This window comes from Maudiozyma barnettii (genome assembly GCF_903064755.1).
Source record: "Maudiozyma barnettii strain CLIB 1767 genome assembly, contig: KABA2_06, whole genome shotgun sequence".
NCBI lineage: Eukaryota > Fungi > Ascomycota > Saccharomycetes > Saccharomycetales > Saccharomycetaceae > Maudiozyma > Maudiozyma barnettii.
The window spans coordinates 850,095-873,436 of NW_024545243.1; the positions used below are offsets into that span (position 1 = coordinate 850,095).

At 33.7% G+C, this 23,342-nt stretch overlaps 10 protein-coding genes and 1 non-coding gene across 11 annotated transcripts; 7 read left to right on the forward strand and 4 right to left on the reverse strand.

Annotated features, from left to right (window-relative positions):
* Positions 1-712: 712 nt before the first annotated feature.
* RRP6 (exosome nuclease subunit RRP6) lies at positions 713-2,989 on the forward strand (the record flags this gene model as incomplete). The annotated part of the gene is made up of 1 exon (XM_041551470.1): positions 713-2,989. One exon carries the CDS (start codon positions 713-715, stop codon positions 2,987-2,989), a length of 2,277 nt encoding a protein of 758 aa, XP_041407404.1.
* A 202-nt stretch (positions 2,990-3,191) lies between these two features.
* YPT7 (Rab family GTPase YPT7) lies at positions 3,192-3,818 on the reverse strand (the record flags this gene model as incomplete). The annotated part of the gene is made up of 1 exon (XM_041551471.1): positions 3,192-3,818. One exon carries the CDS (start codon positions 3,816-3,818, stop codon positions 3,192-3,194), a length of 627 nt encoding a protein of 208 aa, XP_041407405.1.
* A 2,259-nt stretch (positions 3,819-6,077) lies between these two features.
* GIT1 (Git1p) lies at positions 6,078-7,676 on the forward strand (the record flags this gene model as incomplete). Its single annotated transcript, XM_041551472.1, has 1 exon — positions 6,078-7,676. One exon carries the CDS (start codon positions 6,078-6,080, stop codon positions 7,674-7,676), a length of 1,599 nt encoding a protein of 532 aa, XP_041407406.1.
* Positions 7,677-8,448: 772 nt separating this feature from the next.
* Positions 8,449-8,521, forward strand: KABA2_06S08404. The gene has a single exon. It is a non-coding gene; the product is annotated as a tRNA-Arg (tRNA).
* Positions 8,522-9,306: 785 nt separating this feature from the next.
* SGT2 (Sgt2p) lies at positions 9,307-10,374 on the forward strand (the record flags this gene model as incomplete). Its single annotated transcript, XM_041551473.1, has 1 exon — positions 9,307-10,374. The coding sequence occupies one exon, from the start codon at positions 9,307-9,309 to the stop codon at positions 10,372-10,374; it is 1,068 nt and encodes a 355-aa protein (XP_041407407.1).
* A 152-nt stretch (positions 10,375-10,526) lies between these two features.
* Positions 10,527-14,054, reverse strand: KABA2_06S08448 (uncharacterized protein; the record flags this gene model as incomplete). Its single annotated transcript, XM_041551474.1, has 1 exon — positions 10,527-14,054. One exon carries the CDS (start codon positions 14,052-14,054, stop codon positions 10,527-10,529), a length of 3,528 nt encoding a protein of 1,175 aa, XP_041407408.1.
* Positions 14,055-14,499: 445 nt separating this feature from the next.
* On the forward strand, positions 14,500-15,462 carry TSR3 (ribosome biogenesis protein TSR3; the record flags this gene model as incomplete). Its single annotated transcript, XM_041551475.1, has 1 exon — positions 14,500-15,462. One exon carries the CDS (start codon positions 14,500-14,502, stop codon positions 15,460-15,462), a length of 963 nt encoding a protein of 320 aa, XP_041407409.1.
* A 273-nt stretch (positions 15,463-15,735) lies between these two features.
* On the forward strand, positions 15,736-17,463 carry NPR2 (nitrogen permease regulating protein NPR2; the record flags this gene model as incomplete). The annotated part of the gene is made up of 1 exon (XM_041551476.1): positions 15,736-17,463. One exon carries the CDS (start codon positions 15,736-15,738, stop codon positions 17,461-17,463), a length of 1,728 nt encoding a protein of 575 aa, XP_041407410.1.
* Positions 17,464-17,622: 159 nt separating this feature from the next.
* On the reverse strand, positions 17,623-20,370 carry CIN8 (kinesin motor protein CIN8; the record flags this gene model as incomplete). Its single annotated transcript, XM_041551477.1, has 1 exon — positions 17,623-20,370. One exon carries the CDS (start codon positions 20,368-20,370, stop codon positions 17,623-17,625), a length of 2,748 nt encoding a protein of 915 aa, XP_041407411.1.
* Positions 20,371-20,816: 446 nt separating this feature from the next.
* On the reverse strand, positions 20,817-22,280 carry PRB1 (proteinase B; the record flags this gene model as incomplete). Its single annotated transcript, XM_041551478.1, has 1 exon — positions 20,817-22,280. The coding sequence occupies one exon, from the start codon at positions 22,278-22,280 to the stop codon at positions 20,817-20,819; it is 1,464 nt and encodes a 487-aa protein (XP_041407412.1).
* Positions 22,281-22,526: 246 nt separating this feature from the next.
* KABA2_06S08558 (uncharacterized protein) lies at positions 22,527-23,312 on the forward strand (the record flags this gene model as incomplete). The annotated part of the gene is made up of 1 exon (XM_041551479.1): positions 22,527-23,312. One exon carries the CDS (start codon positions 22,527-22,529, stop codon positions 23,310-23,312), a length of 786 nt encoding a protein of 261 aa, XP_041407413.1.
* Between the last annotated feature and the right edge of the window lie 30 nt (positions 23,313-23,342).

Sequence of the window (23,342 nt, forward strand, 5' to 3'; positions counted from 1 at the left end):
CTCAACAAAAAATCGGCTGCTGATATTATGCGAAAGGGTAGAAACTTCAAATGTCATAAATAATATAAATAGTTAGAACAAGGGACATACGTGAAGAAAGAGATAGATAATCTAACTCGTACATTTTTACACTATACAAGCGCCGAATACATTCTAAAATGATTTAACAGATACTAATATGATTTAACAGATACTAATATGTCCCTCATTCCATTACACTGTGCTAATACTTGAATGAAATGAGGTAAACACAAATCATCACTTGTTTGTAAACTATTTCGGGTTTATCTTTTAAAGACCAGCTACTACCAAACCTCCAACACAGTAATAAGTAGTAATCTTTAAATCTTTGATGGTATATATGTACCATATCCAAAGCCAACTCTTCTTCTTATAAATCACCATGAAAGAAGAGAACTCATCGCCATTCTTTTCGTTTTGCACCGAAATTTTTCATTTTTTTTCATTCGCTGCGGATGTCGTCGTAATTGCAGAGCCAAAAAAAAATTTTCAGTTAATTTTATATGAGATTTGTATAATAAGAAGAAGAAGAAGATGAGGGCATCGCTAATGAGAAGTAACCAATTTAAGAGAACCCTGGCATATAGAAAGAGCCTTGTAATCACAAATACAATCGTTAGTGTTTTATAATTTGGAATACAACTTTATAAACACCTAAATATATTTTATTTTTTGCTTTCATTACATTAAGATGAGTCCCGAAGAACGTCAGGCTCTGTTTGCCAATGTTGTTGGGGTTGTAAGAGGCTCGTCAGCACTCGCTGCCCAGGATATCGATTTTTATAAAAGTCTAGATAAAAATATCAATGAGTCTGTATCAGACGTGACATCTGATCTGGTGTCCATGATTAACTCCGTGTTATCATCTATTGATGAACATTGCGAACCTTTAGATAACGATAAGGAATCCTTTAAGAACTCTTGGAGTGATATGGGTAATATAATAGATAATCTATTTGAGAAATCGGACCGTTCATTAGACATTCTAAACAAAAGATTGAGTGTCTCTGGAGATAAATTGAATGGTCCAAATATGCAATTCCTTGACCAATTCGGTGGGAATGAAGAAGGTGGGAAGGTTAAGATTGAAAAACCTCAACTAAATTTTAAAACTCCAATAGATAACAGTGAATCTCATCCATTCCACCCTCTTCTTAAGGAGAAACCTAATGCCTTGATACCATTAGAAGAATCTATCATCTTGGTTCCTGCTAAAGAAGATGAGCCCGAACATTATATACATCCATATGAATATGAGATTGACCATCAAGAATATAACCAGAATATATTAAAGATTGAAGAACCAATTCCTTCTACAAATTGGGATGAAACAGATGCTGTATGGGTGGATAATGTAGAAACGTTACAACAAATGATATCCGAATTAAAACATTTCAAAGAATTAGCTGTCGATTTGGAACATCATGATTATAGAAGTTATTACGGTATTGTATGTTTGATGCAAATCAGTACAAGAGAAAAAGATTATTTAGTAGATACCTTGAGTCTAAGAGAAGAATTACATATATTGAATGAAATTTTCACTGATCCTCAGGTTACAAAAGTATTACATGGTGCATTTATGGATATAATTTGGTTACAACGTGATTTAGGTCTATATATTGTGAGTTTATTTGATACATTCCATGCCTCTAAAGCTATGGGCTTACCAAGACATAGTCTTGCGTACCTATTAGAGAAATTTGCACATTTTAAGACATCAAAAAAATATCAATTATCAGATTGGAGGACAAGACCACTGTCTAAGGGAAAGACGGCATATGCAAGAGCTGATACCCATTTCTTACTAAACATATTTGATCAAGTGAAAAACAAACTGATAGAATCAAGTAAATTAGCTGGTGTTTTAAAAGATTCCAGAGAAGTTGCAAAGAGAAGATTTGAATATTCCAAATTTAGACCAACACATTTTTCTAATACTGTTTATTCTGTTACATCAGATCAATATCCATGGAAAAATATCATGTTTAAATATAATATTCCTAAAGACAAAGAATTATTGGTTAAGGAATTATACAATTGGAGAGATCTAATTGCTAGACGTGATGATGAATCTCCAAGATATGTTATGCCCAATCAAATTATTGCATCACTAGTTGCATACACGCCAACCGATGCAGTTGGAGTTGTCTCTGTTAATAATATGGTAACTGACTACGTAAGATCTAATTCTAAGATATTAGCTAACATGATTAAGGATTGCTTAGTGAAAATGAAAGAACAAGGCTCAATTTTGTCGGAGGGAAACATTTCTGTATCAGACAAAGTGAATTATAATAACAATGATAGTAACAACGTCAATAAAGTATCGACATCTCAAATACAATCATGGAATTGTATTTTTGATACTTTAGTGAATGATATTAACACGGTCACTCCAAAAGTGGCAAGTATCACAGATGAACTGCTAACAACCTCTAAATATTTTGGAGAATTATTAAATGATAAAGTAATTAAATATGGAGAACAAGATAATGGGGAAAAATCCGTAGTATCAAACAATGAATTAGAAGAACGTAGATCAGAATATAAAAAACAATTAAGTCAATTGGAAGACATTGATCTGGAGATACCTGTCACCAAGATTGAGCCTACTGTTGAGTTAAGATCAGAAATTTCTGAAGAGAAACCAAATGAAGTATCTGTTGAAAAGATGGAAGAGACATTAACACCAAGCGAAGATTTAGATGAAATTATAGTCCTCAGAAAGGTCAGGAGAGACAACAACAAATCTTCAGGAACAAAGGATAGAAATATCAATGATGATGAACTTGAGACTGTTGACTATAGTAAAAGTGCTAAATTATTGTCAAATGATACTACAAAGAGAAAGAGAAAGAATACCAAACGTAAATTTGATCCCTTCTCTTCTATCCAGGAAGGTCCAAAGGGTATTAAGAAGAGAAAAGCTGGAACTAGAGGTAAAAATGTATCGTTCAAGCGTTAAATCAGCATAATTGTACGTTGGTTGAAAAGCTTCTAGAGGAAGGGTAATTCAATTCTTATTTCTTCAGAGATGAAACATACATATATATATTTATATACATACATACATAATCCAAAAGTAATGGGTGGGTAGTCAGCATATATTAGTTTTTGTGTATTAATACATTAGAAATACATTTTCTTATATTATTATTATTTTTTACTTAACAACTACAAGAATTAGTATCATTATCCAGTTGAATATTTATAGCATCATTGAAATCATCTTCAAAGGCATCTGCATCATTCTGGTTTTGTTGTAAAGCACTACGTGCGATTTCTTGAAATGCTGTATCGACATTAATAGCCGTCTTTGCGCTAGTGAAAAACAATGGGATATTACCTAAGGATGCTGCTAAATCCTGAGCATCTTTATTACTAACTACTTTCTTGGAATCATCGGCATCAATCTTATTACCTAGTAAGACAAATGGGAAAGTTTCTGGAGATGAAACGTTAGCATGAACCAAAAATTCATCTCTCCATGATTTTATACTTTGAAAGGATTTTGTATTTGTTACGTCATATACCAGGACACAGCAATCTGCTCCTCTATAGAAAGCTACTCCGAGAGATTGGAATCTTTCCTGACCTGCTGTATCCCAAACTTGCATAGTGGCAACTTTATCACTATCTATATTGACTTCCTTTGTCAGGAAATCGGCGCCTATTGTTGCTTTGTATTGTTGAGAATATTTATCATTGACATATCTATGCATTAAAGAAGTTTTACCAACACCGGAATCACCTAGTATTATAACTTTTAGAATGTTCTTTTTTCTAGTTGACATACTTTTTGTTTGTTTATTTAATTATTTGCTACCTGACTATAACTTTTTATAATAGTTTGTAGATTATCCTCAAAATCGCAGTTGTTCTTGTTGCAAAAAAAGACAAAGTAGATCGATACAAGAAGATATTTTTTTGTTCTTCCGCTATCTATGTATTATTTTATGAATATTTGTATACCTGGTACGTTTACCTACCTTTTAAATTACTGATAGTGTATATAAAGTTTGCTACTAATTAAACTAGGTTTGTATATCTATATATTTTATCACGCATCATCATCATCATATTATCCATCGTTCTTTACAAATAAATAAAAAAGAGAACATTGTCAATTTTCTCCTTATGTGTAAAAGCAGCCAAAATTGCGAATTTAAGAGAGACAAAGAGCGCAAAATTGCGAACGCATTTTCTCTATATATATTGTATACATATTCTCGTTCCCCCGCCCAGAAAACACGCGACAATTGTTACATTAAATAAAAAAGGGTGATTTTTTATATATATTGATATAGAATTATTTATTCATTACATCATTAATTTAAGTAAAATTGATGATTTGAAAATTGTCATTTTTAGCTAAGGACAAATTTTTCCTCATTTGTCTCCTTCTACACAATTTAGCGTCTTCTGTTGATAATTGTTTCCCGAATGGTTGTAATTGAGGTGGGTTATGAACGCATTTTTGCATAAATGAACGCCAATTTGCGTTTTGTTCATCGATATATAATATTGGCCCATTAACTAATTGAACAATCTCCCCGCCATCAATCTGTTTATTCTGAATAGCTGAATCTGATTCTTTGGTGACCAATTGTTTGCTCTGTTTCCAATTGAACTGAATCCTTTTAAAAGATTTGAAGATATTATGACACTTCAGTTTAACATGTTGTTTAAATCCACGATATGAATGGTTCATGTATGATAGAAGTTGTAATTTAAAATCCGAAAACATCAGTAGATTTTAAAGTGTCTGAGGTTGATGTAGTATGCGAACTGTTACAGAACGTGCTCAAAATAAAGATCGTTGCCTTCTTATTCATTACTACTTGTTACAAGCTTCTTATTTTTTTTGTACTTTCACAAATAACAAACAAACGTTTTTACTTCAATGAAGATCTGAGGTCATCTCTGTGACGTTGTGACATTTCTTAGAAAAGAAAATATTCTTAGTAAATCAATTAGTCAATCGTTTTAGAATATAAATAAAAATATATATATATATATATATACAGTGAGTCACGTTTAAGGTTAATTACAGATGACTAAACAAACAACCGAATACCTATGGAATTATTCCATTAGGTAACAGTCATACCACCCATTTTCACAAAGACCAAGGTTCTCATAATGGAGTTTCTGTCTCGGTGTACGACTATTTACCACTAGATTCAATATATGCAGTATTACATGAAGCTCCATGCAGTCCTCTATTATATACCAAAAAGGACAACACCACGTTGGTAAACACTCTGCTCCAAGAATAATACGAATTTTCTATACTCCAGACAAGAATGCAACAGGACAGAAACACCAAGATTGCTTTAGTATTGTTGTTTCTTATCAGTAAACTGTGCCACGACTACCGAACTGTGACACCAGTCAGTTCAAACTTCCGTCCACGTACCTCGCACGTGTGAGAAGACATACCGACACAGAGACACAGCGCGACAGAAAATGGAAAGAAACAGTGCCACATTAACTATATACGAATATACAATAGCAAGAAGATGATCAAGTGGGCAACACCATGTATATAGAAAGGTTCAAGAGTTTCTCGGGATCAATAGCACATATTTTTTGAATAATCTCAGTCTCTGTAAGTTGTGGTTTGTATTTTTGGGAGAGATTATACATTGAACTAACCCTTCCATAGATAACAGATCCCGAGTCCACGTTTGAAAGTCCCAAAGAGGAATATAAGGAACACACACGAGGGATATATTAAACTGAAAAAGAGTCGAGGTTTCTTAAATATAAAAACATAGAAGACAATAGTTATAATGTTTCAAGTTTAGAAAGATGTTCGTTCTCAATGTAACATAACAATATCCCTTATTCTGATTCAGTGGCTTCCTCGTGGGTCCAGAAGAACATTCCAACAATTAACAGGTTGTTAATATATATATAAGAGTTAATGAATGCCACTAACTCTTAACTGTACGTTTTTATTTCCTTTTTCTGATCTTTCTAAGTTATAGAATAATTAATACAATAGTCTCAAAGAGTTTTTAAAAATATTGCAACATATAAATACAAAAATGTCTGACCTTGATGGTAAAGGTAATGTAATTGTCAACCAGGTAGAAGGACCGGAGGATGAATTTGACTCTCCTCTAGATGTTTTACCAAATACAGACTCTAGGTATATTACTTATGATGCAGAGGCTCGTGCTAATAGAGTATTAGCCACTAAGGATAAAAAATTTAAAAATATTATTACAATCATTGCTTCAGGATTTGCTTTAATTAGTGATGGATATGTTAATGGGTCCATGAGTATGTTGAACAAAGTATTTGCAATGGAATACGGTTCAAAAGTAAACTATACCTCTTTGGTTTCAACAAGGGTGTCAAATGCTTCTTTGGTTGGTATTATCTTTGGTCAATTTTTCATGGGTATTGCTGCTGATCATTACAGCAGAAGATCATGTATCTTGGTAGCAACAGTAATTTTGGTTGTAGGTAGTGCACTCTGTGCTGCCTCTCACGGTACAACTGTTCCTGGTATGTTTTGGATGCTTACAGTAATGAGAGGTTTAGTCGGTATTGGTGTCGGAGCTGAGTATCCAACAAGTACATTGAGTGCTAATGAATCTGCCAATGAATATACCACAAAGAGGAGAGGAGGTATCCTTGTATTGGTTACCAATTTCCCATTGGCCTTTGGTGGTCCTTTCTCAAGCATCATTTTCTTAATCGTTTTCAGAATTGTTAAAGGCACTAAACACCTTGAAGCTCTATGGAGAACTATTTTTGCTCTAGGTTGTTTTTGGCCTTTGACAGTTTTCTACTTCCGTTGGAAGACAGCTACCACTGAAATATATGAGAAAGGTAGAATTAAAAAACAAATTCCTTATTTCCTTGCGTTAAAATTTTATTGGAAAAGATTATTAGGTACATGTGGTACTTGGTTTATGTACGATTTCGTTACTTTCCCAAACGGTATCTTTTCTTCTACAATTATTGGAGCTGTAATTAAAGATAAAAATGATTTAGAAAAGATTGCAGAATGGAATTTATTATTGGGTGTCCTTTCATGCCTAGGTGTCCCCATAGGTGCATATCTTTCTGATCGTATTGGTCGTAAATATACACTAATGATCGGGTTTTCAGGTTATATTATCTTTGGTTTAATTATTGGTTGTGCTTATGAACAATTATCTAAGATTACACCATTATTTATAATCTTTTATGCTTTCATGAATATGTTAGGAAACGCTGGTCCTGGTGATATGTTAGGTGTGATTAGTAGCGAATCCTCAGCTACAGCAGTAAGAGGTGTCTTTTATGGTATTTCTGCTGTAACAGGGAAAATTGGTTCAGTTGTTGGCGTTGAGTGTTTTCAACCAATCAGAAACCATTTAGGAGCTAGATGGACATTTATTATTGCAGCAATTTGTGGTCTATTGGGTGTTTTGATCACATTTTTCTTGGTACCTCACTCTCTGGAGAGTGACTTAATGAAACAAGACGTAGAGTTCCACAACTACCTAGTGGCTCAAGGTTGGACAGGTAAGATGGGTTTTGATGAAGCTATCGAAACAAGTGAAGCTGGTTCTTTGGAAAGTAATATTGAGTGGGAGGCTGATATAAAGAAAAATAATGAGATAGTTTCTGTGAGACAGATAGAATCTTAGGGCTATTAATAGTTATCGTCCTTCTGCTTGATATTTACAGTTAATTATAAATATATTATAGAGTGTCTGAGATATAGGTTTCTACTCTAGTAGTCTCTTCAAGTTTTGTATTTTTTAACTTGGACATATTTGTAATACGATAATTGCTCGTTCTCTTTATACTATACATAGTTTGAATATGGTAGAACATTTAATGTTCTGTATAAATTATATCTATTTATGACTCATATCACCTGGTAACTCATATAAATAAATGTGCATAAAGGTATTTCTTTACCTATACTAAAAATAAATGTGGTGCATATTATGATGGGAAAATTGAATATTGGACATCTTCTATTTAACTGAACAAATTTTATTATATTATAAAATTAACTTATAGTCGTCTCATTTTTTATATCTTATACAAAAATATATAAAGTAAATTATGGAAACAATTATATTCATAAATGAAATATTGTTCCATTTATATATGTTGGATTATCATTGTCGTGATTATAAACTCACTCGACAGTGGCGTAAGTAATCTATTATTAAGTTGTTGCGGGATGAACCTATTGTTAGATCATTGCGGGATGAACCTATCGTTAGATCATTGCGGGATGAATCTATCAATAGATCATAACCTTGGTCATTATCCCTCTTATAATATATTTCCGACAATTATATCTTTTAATGGAGATTTAAAGAAATTGAAAGAAACTCGGCTAAATAATTAGAAATTTGAAATATCTTAAAATATTAAATATCTCCCTAACAGAGCAAAATCTTATTCCTCGTGGCCCAATGGTCACGGCGTCTGGCTACGAACCAGGAGATTCCAGGTTCGAGTCCTGGCGGGGAAGATTCTTTTTTGCAAGTTGTTACCATAATTAATGTTTGTTAAGTTCTACACAGTTCCAAGATGTAATCAGAATAGCTGTAGTTGGAATAGCTGTATAGTAAGAAATATTCTGTTAATTCTGTTATTTTTTTATTAATTTTATGGGTCTGAATATTTTATCACCCACATGGTCGTATTAGTATCGTTATTTGTACGGAATAATAAACTACACATCAGACAGTTCTAAGAATAACGTAAAGGTTAGACCAAATTTTCAATACTTTTGGAGTTACAATAGTAGTAGAAAATGCCATAAAAATGTAATTGACATAGTCATTACTTTTTTGAAAAAATTTTCGATCGATATATAATGGGCAGATCGTGAAAAGTGTTCAAAACTCAATTGTTATAACCTATTTCTCAAGGGAACAACATTCATTATTAAAATAAATCTAACAATATCTCTCGTCATTATCGAACTGAAGGTACATCTTTCTTATCACTTCTCAACATATCATAGCTTCTGTCACTAAATGACTATCACGTACACAGTGATAAACGTTCTTATTTCCGATTTTTCTGTGTGGAAACGGAGAAAAATTGAACCACACGATTCCACGTTGACAAGATAGAGGGAGGTACATGTCTAACATTAAGAAACTTTATTCATGACAGAAAATCGATATGTTAGGTGGCAAAGGTTTATTTAATATTACCTATTTTGAATAGTTATAATGTTATTTATACCTGAAGTAGATTTAATTCCTTGTCGTTTATAACAATACAATAAGAAATAACAAAAGAAAGATGTCCTATAGCAACAAAGAAATTTCTTCATTGATCGTTGATTTCCTAAACAACGCAATTTCTCAAAAGGTTATCTCTGATGACAATGCTGACTCCTTGAACGTCGCTATCGACTGTATCACCGAAGCATTTGAAGTCGATAGAGATGATGCTAAATCTATTATCGACACAAAATTTAACGGTAAATCTTTATCTGATATTCTAGCTTCTGGTGTTAACTTAACTGGTTCTGGTAACGCCCAAAATGTTAAGGTGAACATTCCAGCTGAAGATGCAGAGATCAAGGCAAAGGCTGAATCTATGAAATTAGAAGGTAACAAAGCTATGGCTGGTAGAGATTTCTCTTTGGCCATTCAAAAGTATAGTGAAGCTATCCAAACATTACCAACCAATGCTATCTACTATGCTAACAGAGCTGCTGCTCATTCTTCTCTAAAACAATATGATGAAGCTATCCAAGATTCTGAAGAAGCCATTAAGATCGATCCTGCTTATTCTAAGGGTTACTCCAGACTTGGTTTTGCTAAGTATGCTCAAGGGAAACCAGAGGAAGCGCTAGAGGCTTACAAACAAGTATTGGATATCGAAGGTGACAAAGCTAGTGACGTTATGAAGAGGGACTACGAAACTGCCAAGAAGAAGGTTGAACAATCTTTGAACCTAGAAAAGGCCACCCAAGTTGAGACATCTGAAAATAGAGATGCCAAGGAAACTGCCTCTGATAATTCAGAAGGTGCTGCTAACCCATTCGCTGGTGGTATGCCAGATATGGCTTCTATGCTAGGTGGTGGCCTAGGTGGTGGCCTAGGTGGTTTATTAAACAACCCACAATTAATGCAAGCAGCCCAACAAATGATGAGTGACCCAAATGCTATGCAAAAGGTTCAATCTATGATGCAAAATCCTGCTGTTAGACAAATGGCCGAGAATTTTACCGGTGGTAATGGTGGTATGCCAAACATGGACGATCTAATGAATAATCCAGCGATTAGAGATATGGCTGGTAGTCTGTTTGGTGGTGCCAACACAGGTAACCAGAGTCCTCCTAAAGAAGACGAGGATAAATAATGTGATATATAACAAATAGGTCTCTGTGTACATTTATGGATACGTATAACAAAATAAAAGCAATATCAATATAATCATTAATGAAATTAGTATATAAATAGAGTATATTATTATTCATCTTCATATGTCTCAATAAAATAAATAGAATCGAATCATATCTTATGAAATTTATTTTCGTATGCTTGATATTTTGTGGTTATCCATAATAGATTTTCACTAAGGTTGTATATATTGTCCTTTATGTTTCTCTCAACAAATCCAGTTTGCAAAAAAGGTTCTTTAAAGTTCATAAAATTGCTCAACTCTTCAGCCAATAGTTCATGACTATGCGTAATTTCAGTTCCCAATTTTTTCATTAATAATGATATATCATGACTGGTCCTTAAAAGCTTTTGTTCATTTTTTATCCTTTGACCCTCGAGAAAGTTTCCAAATACTCCACTATTAATACCTCCTGATACAGTTCGATTAGATTCAGATAAATTTAGTTCAGTGCCAGCCGACTGTGGCGTACTTTTCATTAACATCTTATTAATTTCCAACAATTCTCCATAATGTTTCCACCATTTAAGTATCTGGTGATCTAATAAATGTTCAATGCTTTTATACAATACATTGATGCAGTTTTTATAAAACTCCAAATTGGTCAAAGTAGGGTTTACTGATATATCATTAATATCACTCACAACTTCAATCTTATTGACGTCTGAAATTGTTCTCAGTTGTTTCCGAATGGTGTGAGTACCCAAATCGTGTACAATATGCTTTATGATATCCAAAGATGTGTTGCAATCATCGCTTTTTAAGTTTCGAAATATCAGAAGTTTCTCTAATGTAAATATGGCTTTTTTTAATTTTGTAAGCTCCTGGAGATTGAATTTTAAGAAATGCTTAATAGCATTTATTCCTTCGGGTTCCAGTCCTATAGTCTTCTCTGATTTATGATTTATGTTCAATTCATCTTTACACTGTTTTATCCACAGTAAAGTGCTAGCATCACTCTGAAAAATCTCTTCAGGAATATATTCCAGCTCTATCAATGTATCGAGACAATTTGTCATGTTTGATAACAAATATTCTCGATTTTGAAGTCTATGAAAAGTAGTTATATTATCTATGAGCCAAGTATTAGTTGACATATTTAATAACACATTTATTTCGTTTAATAAGTTTTCTATTGGAACAAATGTCAAAGGTTTCTTTTTTAAGATGAGTTTAAAAATATTTTTTAGAACCTTTACGTTCAGCGCAATATTAGATATATTACCTTCCTTATTTAACACTGAAATCTGTAAAGAACATGACTGGATTGAACCACCTATTGTCTGGTTAGAATATATTCTTAATGAATGACATATGCAGTGATGGAATACAGATGTATTTTTTATATGATATTTAGTAAACATTTCCAATATTTCTGGATTTCTCATATATTCGTAACATGTCAAATACTTTTTTGTGTCATATTGGTTGAGACAATTAAGTCTTTTATCATTTAATATATTTTTAACATTATCAAGTCTGTCATATTTTAGATATATCATCAATGGTGTTAAACCTTTTCTATTCTTCTGGTTAATGTTTATTAAGATTTTCGAGTCTAACAGGAGTTTCACATCTGTTTTTATTATATGAAGTAAAGTATTACCATTCGGATCAGTGTGATCATTGTAGATATACCCATACTGCGACTGTTCTGCTACCCTAAGTGCTCCTGCTATCATTTCGGAGTAATTAACTTGGTCATAAGATCGGAAAATTGTGAACAGGGGAGTCTTCCCGGTAGCATCCTTAAGACTCCAATTAATATATTTGCCTATTTTCTCTACAAGACTACTTTGGTCTGAAAGATGATGTCCCACTGTTCTCTGCGCATTATTTCGTTTGTTTAAGTATAACTTTATCTCATATGTCGTACAATTATCCAATAAGAGGTTTAATAATAATGCAGTTGCCTCATAGTTACCATACTTAAGAGCCTGAAGTAGCAACGTATCACCTTCAATATTTTCATCCTCCAATAGATCATCCAAAGTGATCTCAGTTTGGAAACTATCTAATAACTGTTCCAGTATAGTATTCTTAGAATTACAGATACAGAGGCTTATTATCGATTCCCCCTTTTCTGTTCTGTATTTTAAAACATCTCTATAGTCATCCAAGTTAAATGTCATTTTAGAACTTTTCTCCATTTTAATGACTTCAAGCAACTCTTTTATTTTCTTTTCGTGAATCTCCTTCAGGTGTAAAAATTTTTCATTATTCATATCTTCTAAATAAAAAGCGACTGCCTCCAATGTAGAAATAGAATAACCTAAGATTCCAAACTTGGTGGGGTTAGATCCATCATCGCTGTAATAAAAATTCTGCAAATATTGAATATGACATCTTAAATGTTTTGTCTGAGTCTTATTAATCACCAAAACAAGTAAACTCAATAGAGTATCGGCGTCAATTGGAATATCTTCTAGGGGTGTCGATAAAGTTTGCAATGTTCGTGTTAATATTTTTGTCTTTTCAAAGAATGTATTGGTTTTTTTGAAATGTGCAAACATCTCAATTGCTTGATTTATATTTTTTTCTAACTTCACAATAAGTGATAATTTAAATTTTTGAAAATCAGATGTATACAGATCTGTGTCTAGTTGATCAATGGATAGATAGTCTAAACTATAAAATACCTCAGACAACTCAGACAACTCAGATTTCTCAGTTCCATCAAGAACCTGCAATTCATTCCATATGGCACTATATAGTTTTTCTTCCATGTAATCTCGTACCACTCTAGGGAGGTCAGAACCAATAAGTTTAAACAAAATTTCATTTTTGGTCATACTAATAGAATGGTTCACCATTATTTGAAATTTATCAGACAATGCACCCAGATTATTTGTGGAATTTTCATTCTCAGTGGCACTAATATCAGATAAAAATTGTTCAAATGCAGTCTTAAAATACTGTACCCATCGTTGATTTGAATGAACAATTTTTTCAAAAGTGGCCCTATTATGCTGGGATATATCCTGACTTAAAGTGTTTATTTTTTTATTGTTATTATCTGATTTGTTGCCTTTCATCGTTTCGATGGATTGAGATTTTATTAAATAGGAATCATCTGGTATTATTCTTTTTGGGTCAATCAGGGGTTGATCAATGAATATCACTGTATAATATCTATCAGGGAAATAATCATTAAAATTGGTGAAAGTAATCACTTTTAAAATCTTAAATCGTTTATCCATGTGTGAATCGTTGACCACATATAATGATTTCTTACCAAAGTTTATACTTAAGGAAATGTTACTCAACGTTTCAAACTCATATTTGACTTCATTAGTATGTATTAAAGGATTCATTGTCTTATATTTTTGATCTAATTGGATGATATGCGAAGATAAAAAGGGAACATCATAATGACAAAGATCAGAAAATTTTGTATCTGAATGAGCATCCTTGAAGTTATATAAAGTGTATGATTGTGGTACTATTAATGCAAATTTCTGGGAATCCTGTTGAGTGATCTTTTTAAAGATCTTTTTAAGTGGGGAAGAAGAGGGATCAGGACAATTGAATATGGAATTTAGGAGAGGATTAAGAAGCACAGGTAGATGCGATCTAGTTTGGGTACCCGACTCATTTATATTCGTTAATGTGGATGTATTAAGCGAATCTTGTGACATAATAAGTTCATCTGGCGGAAGTACCGTCTAATAGCAAGTCAAAGAGGTGAAACCAAATAGTAATTTGAACAAAGTCTTTTATAAAGGATCCGATTAACTAAACTTAAATAATGCAACAACTGACAGTCCACATAAGATAGTTTTGTTATTGTATATTAAAAGTTTCTATTACACATAAACATCGGTAATTATAATTTGACATGGCCCTATTTCTATAATTCTTAATGTGATGAGCCGAAATTCGCAATGGCTGTAATGAAAAATTTATTGAGAAGTAATATAAATATATATTGAGAAACTCATCAATTGATTTATATAAAAATAATAGTCTTAGAGTTGCCTGTATACATTTTTTGAAAAATATTTACTTAGTGATACATTACGTTAGGATCAAGTGCTAACATATTAGTTCATATTTAGTATAACAGCGAAGTTTAGTGGAGAGATGGCCAAAGGTAAAAACAAGACGAAAGAAGGAGGGGCGACCAGATCCAATAACTCCAGAGGTTCGAATGGGCATCATTCAAAGCAAAACCATAAATCTGCTGAGTTTAAGCACAACCAGACTCATACAACTAACAAGTTTCCAACTAAGCTAGCAATGTGGGATTTTGACCATTGTGATCCAAAGCGTTGCAGTGGTAAGAAACTAGAACGTTTAGGACTAATCACATCTCTTCGTGTTGGTCAGAAGTTTCAAGGTATTGTTGTTTCCCCTAATGGGAAAGGTGTTGTATGCCCAGATGATCTACCAATTGTTGAGGAGTTTGGAGCTTCTGTTGTCGAATGTTCGTGGGCTCGTTTAGATGAAGTTCCGTTTAATAAAATTGGTGGGAAACATGAGAGATTGTTGCCCTATTTAGTTGCAGCAAACCAAGTCAATTATGGTAGACCTTGGAGATTGAACTGTGTAGAGGCTCTGGCGGCATGTTTTGCCATTGTTGGAAGAATGGATTGGGCATCTCAATTACTAAGTAATTTTTCTTGGGGGTTGGCATTCCTAGATATTAATGCTGAATTACTAGAGATATATCAAAAGTGTACAGATGCCGATTCTGTGAAAAGGGCAGAAGAAGAATGGCTAGAAAAGATTGAACAAGAATCTCAGGATCGTAAGAAGCAATCCCAGGAGACTGATTTGTGGCTAATGGGGAACATTAACAAGATGAACAAGCTTGATATAGACGATAGCGAAGATGAAGAAGACTCCTCATCAGAAGAAGATTATACCGAAAGTACTGATAACGTTAGATATGATGCATTGGGAAATCTTATAGAAGAAGAAGAAGAAGAAGAAGAAGAAGTGAAATATGATTCTTTAGGAAATGCCATTGAGGAAAAAGAAGAAGAAGAAGAAGAAGAGGAAAAGGAAGTGAAATATGATTCTCTGGGGAACATAATAGAATAGTGGAATCATGAAGATGTGATAAACGTCTTCCAAATGCATAGAATATTGTAATTTAAATATATTGAAAAATAACATTAATAAATAGATTTGAGTCAAACGTTGATTACCCGGGGTTCTCTGAAATTTTTTAGCGGCGCTATAAGCTCGTACGAACCTGATATGGGCAATGGTTAATAGTTAAGATGTTAATATATTTACATATAAATATCAAGAGAATGAACTAGGACGGCATGTTCAACCATTATCTATGGCTATATATGTGCAAGTCTAATAATGGATAGACAATTCAAAGGGTTCGAACCTATTCATACTGTTTTTTACTCTAATTTCCATCCTACTGAGGGTTCTAAAGTTTGCTATCAGTTCCCACCAAATAACTTACAAAACTATAATATTAACTTCAATTCAGTTAAAAACTATATTATACCGAAACCTCAATTATGTCACAAATTGTTGACTATGAAATATGAAAACTACCGGATCGTATCTTACCCAGTCACTGTCAATTCACAATCGTATGCAAGAAACTTCTTTAGTTTTAATTTTGTATTTATATTCCCTTACGACTGTGAAACTTCACCATACGAACCAGCTATTGCAAGATTGGCTAAAATGTTTCGTGTCCTAGAAGAACAAAACCAAATCTTATCATTGGCAGAAAATGACCCAATATTCTTCAAGGATCCCTCTACATTATCAAGTAAACCAGATTCAAATTTCTCGATTCAGGATCTTATAATGAGAATATATCAAGATCTTAACAGCTATTCAGAATGTTTAATCCCGATTAATGATGCCAATACTGTAGACATTAAACTTTTTCCTCTAGTTCCACCGCCAACCGCAATTCAGCTATCAGTAGATGCTGTTCCAATATCTGTGGTGAATATGAACAAAGTTATAGATTTAAATTGGGATCCAACAATGCTTAACATTCTACCATTTATTGATGGGCTTAATAGTATTTCAAATATCTCAAAACTAAGTGATAGTGACTCAAATTTAGTAATTGAATGTATTAGACATCTGATCTATTATAAATGTGTCATAATAACTGACATTTTCCAGTTTTCCAATATATATGCTCCAACAAATCAGATCACCACTTTCTTATCCGATCCTAAACTATCTTATGATTGCCAGCTATATGTAACTTTACCAAAAAATGCAGATATTTTAAAACTCCCATTTAATGAATTGCCAATTTCAAATAGTAACAGTAATCTTACCTCTACAACAAACCTAGCCAGAGGTGGCACACCATATCACAAAAAAACCAATTCCATGTCGTCCCAAAACTCTACAGCCAATAGGCTGTTTATGTCTCCTGGACGATCGTCCATAACCTCATCCCCAGTCTCGTCATTATACCCAAATAGGAAACACTCTGAGAGTTCCCTATCAAGTGATGGTCAATTTTTCAGGTCATCTGATAAATATAATTATTTACCAACAAGATCAACCTTATTTGATCTATACAGGTCATTAAACCATGCTATTACAATACAGACGTGGTATGAAATAAATTATGACATAATTAATACAAACAATATTGATATTAGAAGATTGATTAAATTTGGAATAACGAAACGACTGATATATAGAGTGTACTCTTACCCTATTATGTCTGATAATAAGTTAAAAGACACGAGAATTCTTAAAAAAGATAATAAAGACAGCAAGAAAGACTTTCTATTATCAACTTCTGATATTAAATTTGATGTCGGAGATAAGCTATTAAATTCGATTTACAAAAAACTATCCAAAGTATCATTTGATAGCACAAGCCCTTCTCATGATATGTTAGGAAGTGCAACAAGTGTAGATAAAACAGAAACAAAAGGTAAATACACTTTAAGTGATACTGAAAGGGAAATGTTAGTTGAGGCATTGGATAACTTTGAATCGTTTGACAAAATATGTGTCAGGCTAGGGAAACCTAGAGCTGAAGTTGAATTATTACTTCGAGAGATTGGCGAATACAAAATAATAAATATTTAAGATATTCTTTTAAAAAACAGTATGAATGATAACGATAAAGCAAATAGTTAATATATATGCTTAAACAAATCATTTCAACTGCATATGCGAATGTGCTATATAACGTTACATGCTGATCAATATTACATTAAATTAAAGGCATATATTTATTTTTACATTCTACTTTTGTAATTTGATATATCCATCTATATTATTCCTGGAAAGCCTTCTTTTTTTCGTGTTATTATTATTAGATTCAACCTCACTAAAATCGAGGTTATTTGATGAAACTTTGAGGGGGCTCTTAGAACCCGAGTCCATCTTTGTTGAATTGTCCTTTAAGAATATATTTTGTTCCACAACCCTGGTTGTCGTCTCTGGTTCTATATCATGTAGTATTGTCCTTATTGATTTATCTAACCCATTAATTTCATTTATGGAATGTTTTGCCAAAATATGTGTCTCATCAAAACGAGATTTTAGTGTACTGGTCTTTGTCACTATCTGTTTTATATTATCATTAATAGTTGTGTTTTCGGTGATAATATTGCGCCTTTCATTCCGTTCTTGATCACTAAACCTGTCGTTTATTTTAATTACAGATTCCTTTATCTTTTCATTGGAAACATTTATATTACTCTTAGTAGAATGCAGGGTATTGTTCATATTATTGAAATAAGTGTTACTTAGAGAATCACATTTATTAATTAATTCAATGGAAGATTCCCATTTTTGTTGTCGTGGCTTCAATAACTTCATTTCTTGCTCAATAATATCATTCGTGCTCCTTTGCATAGAATCGACTAGTAATTGTTTATTGGAAATTAAATAATTTTCTACCATTTCCTTAACATTTTCCATCAAATTAGATGAAGATTGTTCCATTAGTTCGGTCGTTTTATTAACATAATTTCCAAGTCTCTCTTCATGGTTATTTTGAAATAGTCTATCATTTAGATATTGTTTTAGGTTATTATATTCTTCAGAAATATCTGATAAATTTTCTGAAATTTGTTTGTAAAAATGTATAGACAATGAATTTATGTTCGTCACATTACCTTCAATCTCTTTAAACAATTCAGGAGTTTCTTTTAAAAATTCTCCAATACAAGATTGATAAGAGTCTCTAATATTTGTCTCTAATATGGTCAAAGAAGAAGAGATTTCTTTTTGTAAATCATCAATATGTGGTTGAACTTCAAAGGATTCATCATCATAAGCTTGTAATTCGTGTAATTGATTCAAAAATTTCTCTTTTAGTATCTTTAGTTGATCATTTAGAATCAATTTGAATTTAGAATCAATAGATAATTCCTTTTGTTTGAATGTCTTAATATCGTCCTTCAATGATGTTGTCGTTTCATCTAATTGGACTATCTGGTTGCTTAATTGTCTTTCGGTTTCTGATGATATCATAATCTTCTTTTGTAAATCATTTATTGAGTTATTAAGTGAATCTGTCTTGATATTTTGCAAATCTAAAGATTTGGTCAATCTTTGTTTTTCTTCAGTAAGTCCATTAACTTTTTCATTTAATGATTTAACCAACCTCTTTGCTTCATCTAATTCAGTCTTATAATTTTCCATATCATGATTCATTTCTTTATAATGTTCTTGAGACATAAATATACCATCCTTTGCCTTCGTGGATAAAAGATCATTTTTCAATTTTGCTAATTCTGTGGTGACATTTTTCAAGAGGATATCCTTCATAACGAAAGAACCTAATTGAGGTTTATTTTTAATATTTTTAGCTTTTGAAGCATACTCTAATGTACTACATGTTTCATCTGATGTAACTTTCGCTGGAGAAATTGTAGCTATTAAGGCTGTCTTCGTATTACCACCAAGAGAATCCTGCAATAAACGAGTTAATTTAGATTCACGAAACGGTACATGCGAACTCTTATCTGCAAGAGCGTTAATTACTCTTCCTAAAGTCAATAAACTTTGATTTATGGAACCTGCTTCTTTAGCTCTTTGATTTAAAGCACCAGAACGACTAATATTTTCCGAACCAGCTAAATCTACTAGGTTCATCTTCGAGAGACGAAACAATTCACCCTGATGTTGTTTATATAGAGTGATGGTAAATATAGTATGCGATCGACTTGAAAAATCGTTCATCTTTGTTGTCGCGACTTGCCTATGATTTAAACCTTTCTGCAAGAGAGCTAAACCTTCATTTGCTGATGTAATATGAAATTCTTGTAAATTCTGGATATAAATTGTATTGTTATCATTTGGTCCAGGTGAGGGCTGAGGAGAATTCGAAGTACCAGTAGTGGTAGATGTTGATGGTTGCATTGAAGTTCGTCTTAATTTATAATTATATTTTTTAGCATTATTTCTTTGACTTAGTTTTGGCGAATTATTTCTACTATCAGGTGTTGAATCGAAGATTCTTAATTTTTTATATTGTTCATTCCCATCATTATCTAACAAATCTTTTAATTCTTCATTATATAATTCAATAAAGGAACATTTAACAATATGATCCAAATTTTGTTCTTTTAAAGTATCAAACAATTGGAACATAATTCTCGGTATAATGCCCGCATTTTCTCTTAGGGAATCATTACCATCCAATTGTTCATCACCAGTCATTGTATAAGTTTTCCCTGTAGAGGTCATCCCATAGACTAGCATTGTACAATTATAACCTTGTATAAATTCATGGAATAAAGGTTGTGCCACTTCTGCAAACAATAAGGCCTGACTAGCACTCGGTCCAAATACTTTATCTACAGTATATCGTTTACTATTTAATTGAGCTGCTATTCCGACGTCACCTGTAGTATTAATGATGACTTCGTTTGCTCCTGAGACAGTTGGTACAGTCACTACTATACTACTCTTTTGAGCCACTTCACGCTGATTTCGACCACGACATCGTACGGCAACTGTGATGTTAAGATCCCGAGACATATCTTATGGATCTAACTTTTGATTTGTTGTAGTTGTTCTCTATATATATATATATATTTTATAATTATATATGTATTTATATGTATTATTTTTATTTATTTATTTGTTTATTATTCGTAATCTTGTTTTTATTGATTTATTTATTTTTGTTAGAGACAGAAAGAGAGAGAAAAAAAAATTCCTTTGTGTGAATGCGTAAAGTACAGTAAAAAAACGCGTGAAATGGAAAAAAACACCAACAACAACAATAAAGGTGAAATGATATATACATAGATATATCTAAAGGAATAATAGTAATTTAATGATTATTTTGCAAAAGAAACTTAAAGTGGAACAAGTACTAGTAAGAAAAAAAAATTGTCGATGTTCAGGTATAGATGTAAGGAGGGGGAGGTCATAAAATTGTAAGAGTTTTTAGATTAGCAAAATAAGTTGATGTTATTTAATTAATTATTCCAGAAACCTGATAAATCACCTCCAGCACCATTATAAATCAGTTTATTTGGAGTATCGGCGGAGATATCGTTTAAGATATTCTTGGTAGAGTAATCGATCAATTTTTGTTTTAATTGTTCAGGTGTAATAGTTTGTTGAGAGTAAAAAGAACTTGATTTTTCTGGTTGTAAAGATAAGAAATAAGTCAATAACCCTGCAACATGAGGTGAAGCCATCGAAGTACCTGACAAAGTGGCGGTAACGTCGTTAGAGTCACCGATGTAGGTGGACAAAATGTTTAAACCTGGTGCAAAGATATCGACACATTTCCCCCAGTTTGAGAAATAAGCTCTATCGTCACTTAGAGTCGAAGCCCCTACAGTGATCGCATTTTCGGCAGATGCAGGAGATGTATTACAAGCATCTTGATTTTCATTACCTGCAGCAACTGCAAAATGTAGGCCTGCCTTAACAGCAGCATTAACAGCAAGATCTAAAGAAGGTGATTTCCCACCTCCTAAAGACATGTTAGCAGTAGAACCTTTAAAATTCTTATCTTTAGCTTTACGTTCGGTATGCATCTTGGCCGCGTATTCTACACCTTTCAAAACATCAGACATGGAACCTGACCCATTTGATCTTAAGACTTTAATAGCGAACAAATTAGCGTGTTTGGCTACACCGTATTTCTTGGAAGCAATCGTCCCTGCACAATGAGTTCCGTGACCATTACCATCGACATCTTCATCATTTAGTGGGATGGTTTTACCCCAAGTAGCACGACCTTCGAATTCGTTATGGTTAATATTAATACCTGTATCAATGACATAAGCGTCGACGCCTTCACCTGCTTTATCATCGTATAAATATTTATTGAAATTAGCCAAGTTCAAAGATTCTCTATGGGAGATACGAGCTAAACCCCAAGGAGCGTTATTTTCAGTATTAAAATCAGTGGCGTAAACCATAGAGTCTTGTTCCACAAATGCCACCAAAGGGTTATTTCTTACTAAGTCTAAGATAACTGGGGGTAAAACAGCAGTATAACCGGATAAAAGAGACCCGATGTCAAAAGTAGCAAAATCGTGGTCCACAATGGATTCGGTGGTGATTGCTAGTTCTTGAATAACTGCTTGTTGAATATTTTCCAGATGGAACTGGATTTGTTGGGGAGTGATGGAGTCCTTGAAGACAATAATATATTTATCTTTAATAGCGGGATGAGTACCAGGGTTAGAAGGGACATATAAGGGCGCCATCTCCTTTTCCTCCTTGGCAGAAGCAGCGTGAGCAGAAGCAGCAACAGCAGCAGCGTGAGCAGAACCGTCTTGTTCTTTCAAATGAGGAGTAATAGAATCGGAGAGGGCACTCAACAAGGCCGGGAACTGTTCCTGGAACAGTTCTGGTAAGACCAATGCACGGACTGCATCTTGGGAGAGTAGGGATAGTAATAGGAGTAAGTTGTTCACCTTCATGTCAAGCTGTATACGAGAGTGAGGGTAGCGTGTGTTGTATATATATATATATATTTATATATATATATATATGTAAATATATAGACAGGGAAGAGAGAAAGTGATAAAGACAAATCTATCTGGTGTGTGTGTGTTGGCTATTTATATAAAATAAGAAAATAAAATCGGATAGGATGGGTAGAACTTACCTTCTGGTAACCGCTCTAAACGGCAGTCATCCAAAGAAATACAATAAAACAAAAAGAGATGATAGATAAGACAAAGCGGGGGTGCGGTGCAGTTCGGGCGGTGAGGAGCAGTGCGGTGGTTGAGGAATCGTTGATACGTGCACAACAGAGCGTGCTGGGTGCCCGCGGTGTGGTGGCTGGGTGCACCCCTAAAGTCACGATATCGATAGCCAGGGCCGGTTACCCTCAACACGGCAAAACTGTGTGGCAGAGCAGGCAGAGCAGGCAGCGGCAGTGCAGCGGCAGCGGCAACGGCAGAACTCCGACCGCAGCAGCACCAGTTGGAGTGGCGTCGGAGCCTCGCTGTCTCCTGCCGTTTACAACCTGCCATGCCATGCCACGCCACGCCACGCCACACCACGTCACGTGGCGCCTAGTTGGTCGTCTCGTCGGTCACCTCGATCCGCAGCTTGCCGTTGAGACACTCCCTGAACAGTCTCCTGAACGGCGTGCATTCGTACTTCGTCGCGGTCGTTGGCGACGAAGTATCCGCGACCACTTCACACTCGTATTGGACCAACTCCTTCAACGGACACTCGTCCAGGTTAAGAACACCTCTCTTTTGGGCAGCTTCTCCAACGTCGTCCTTATTCAATATCTTAACAACTGGGGCCATTGTGCACTGGTCTGGCTTGTATGTGCTGTTGTTATTTGCTTTATGTACAAGTATGCGAGTGTTTATATCTGTCTGGTCTCGTTTTTTGCTTTTCTTAAGCATTTCGAGGATGTCGCGTATTTTTTTTACCACCCCCTCAGCATAAATTTTATGAAGCTTTTGAAATTTTATACACACACATATAACTAAATGGCACTGCTACTATACATTATATCCACT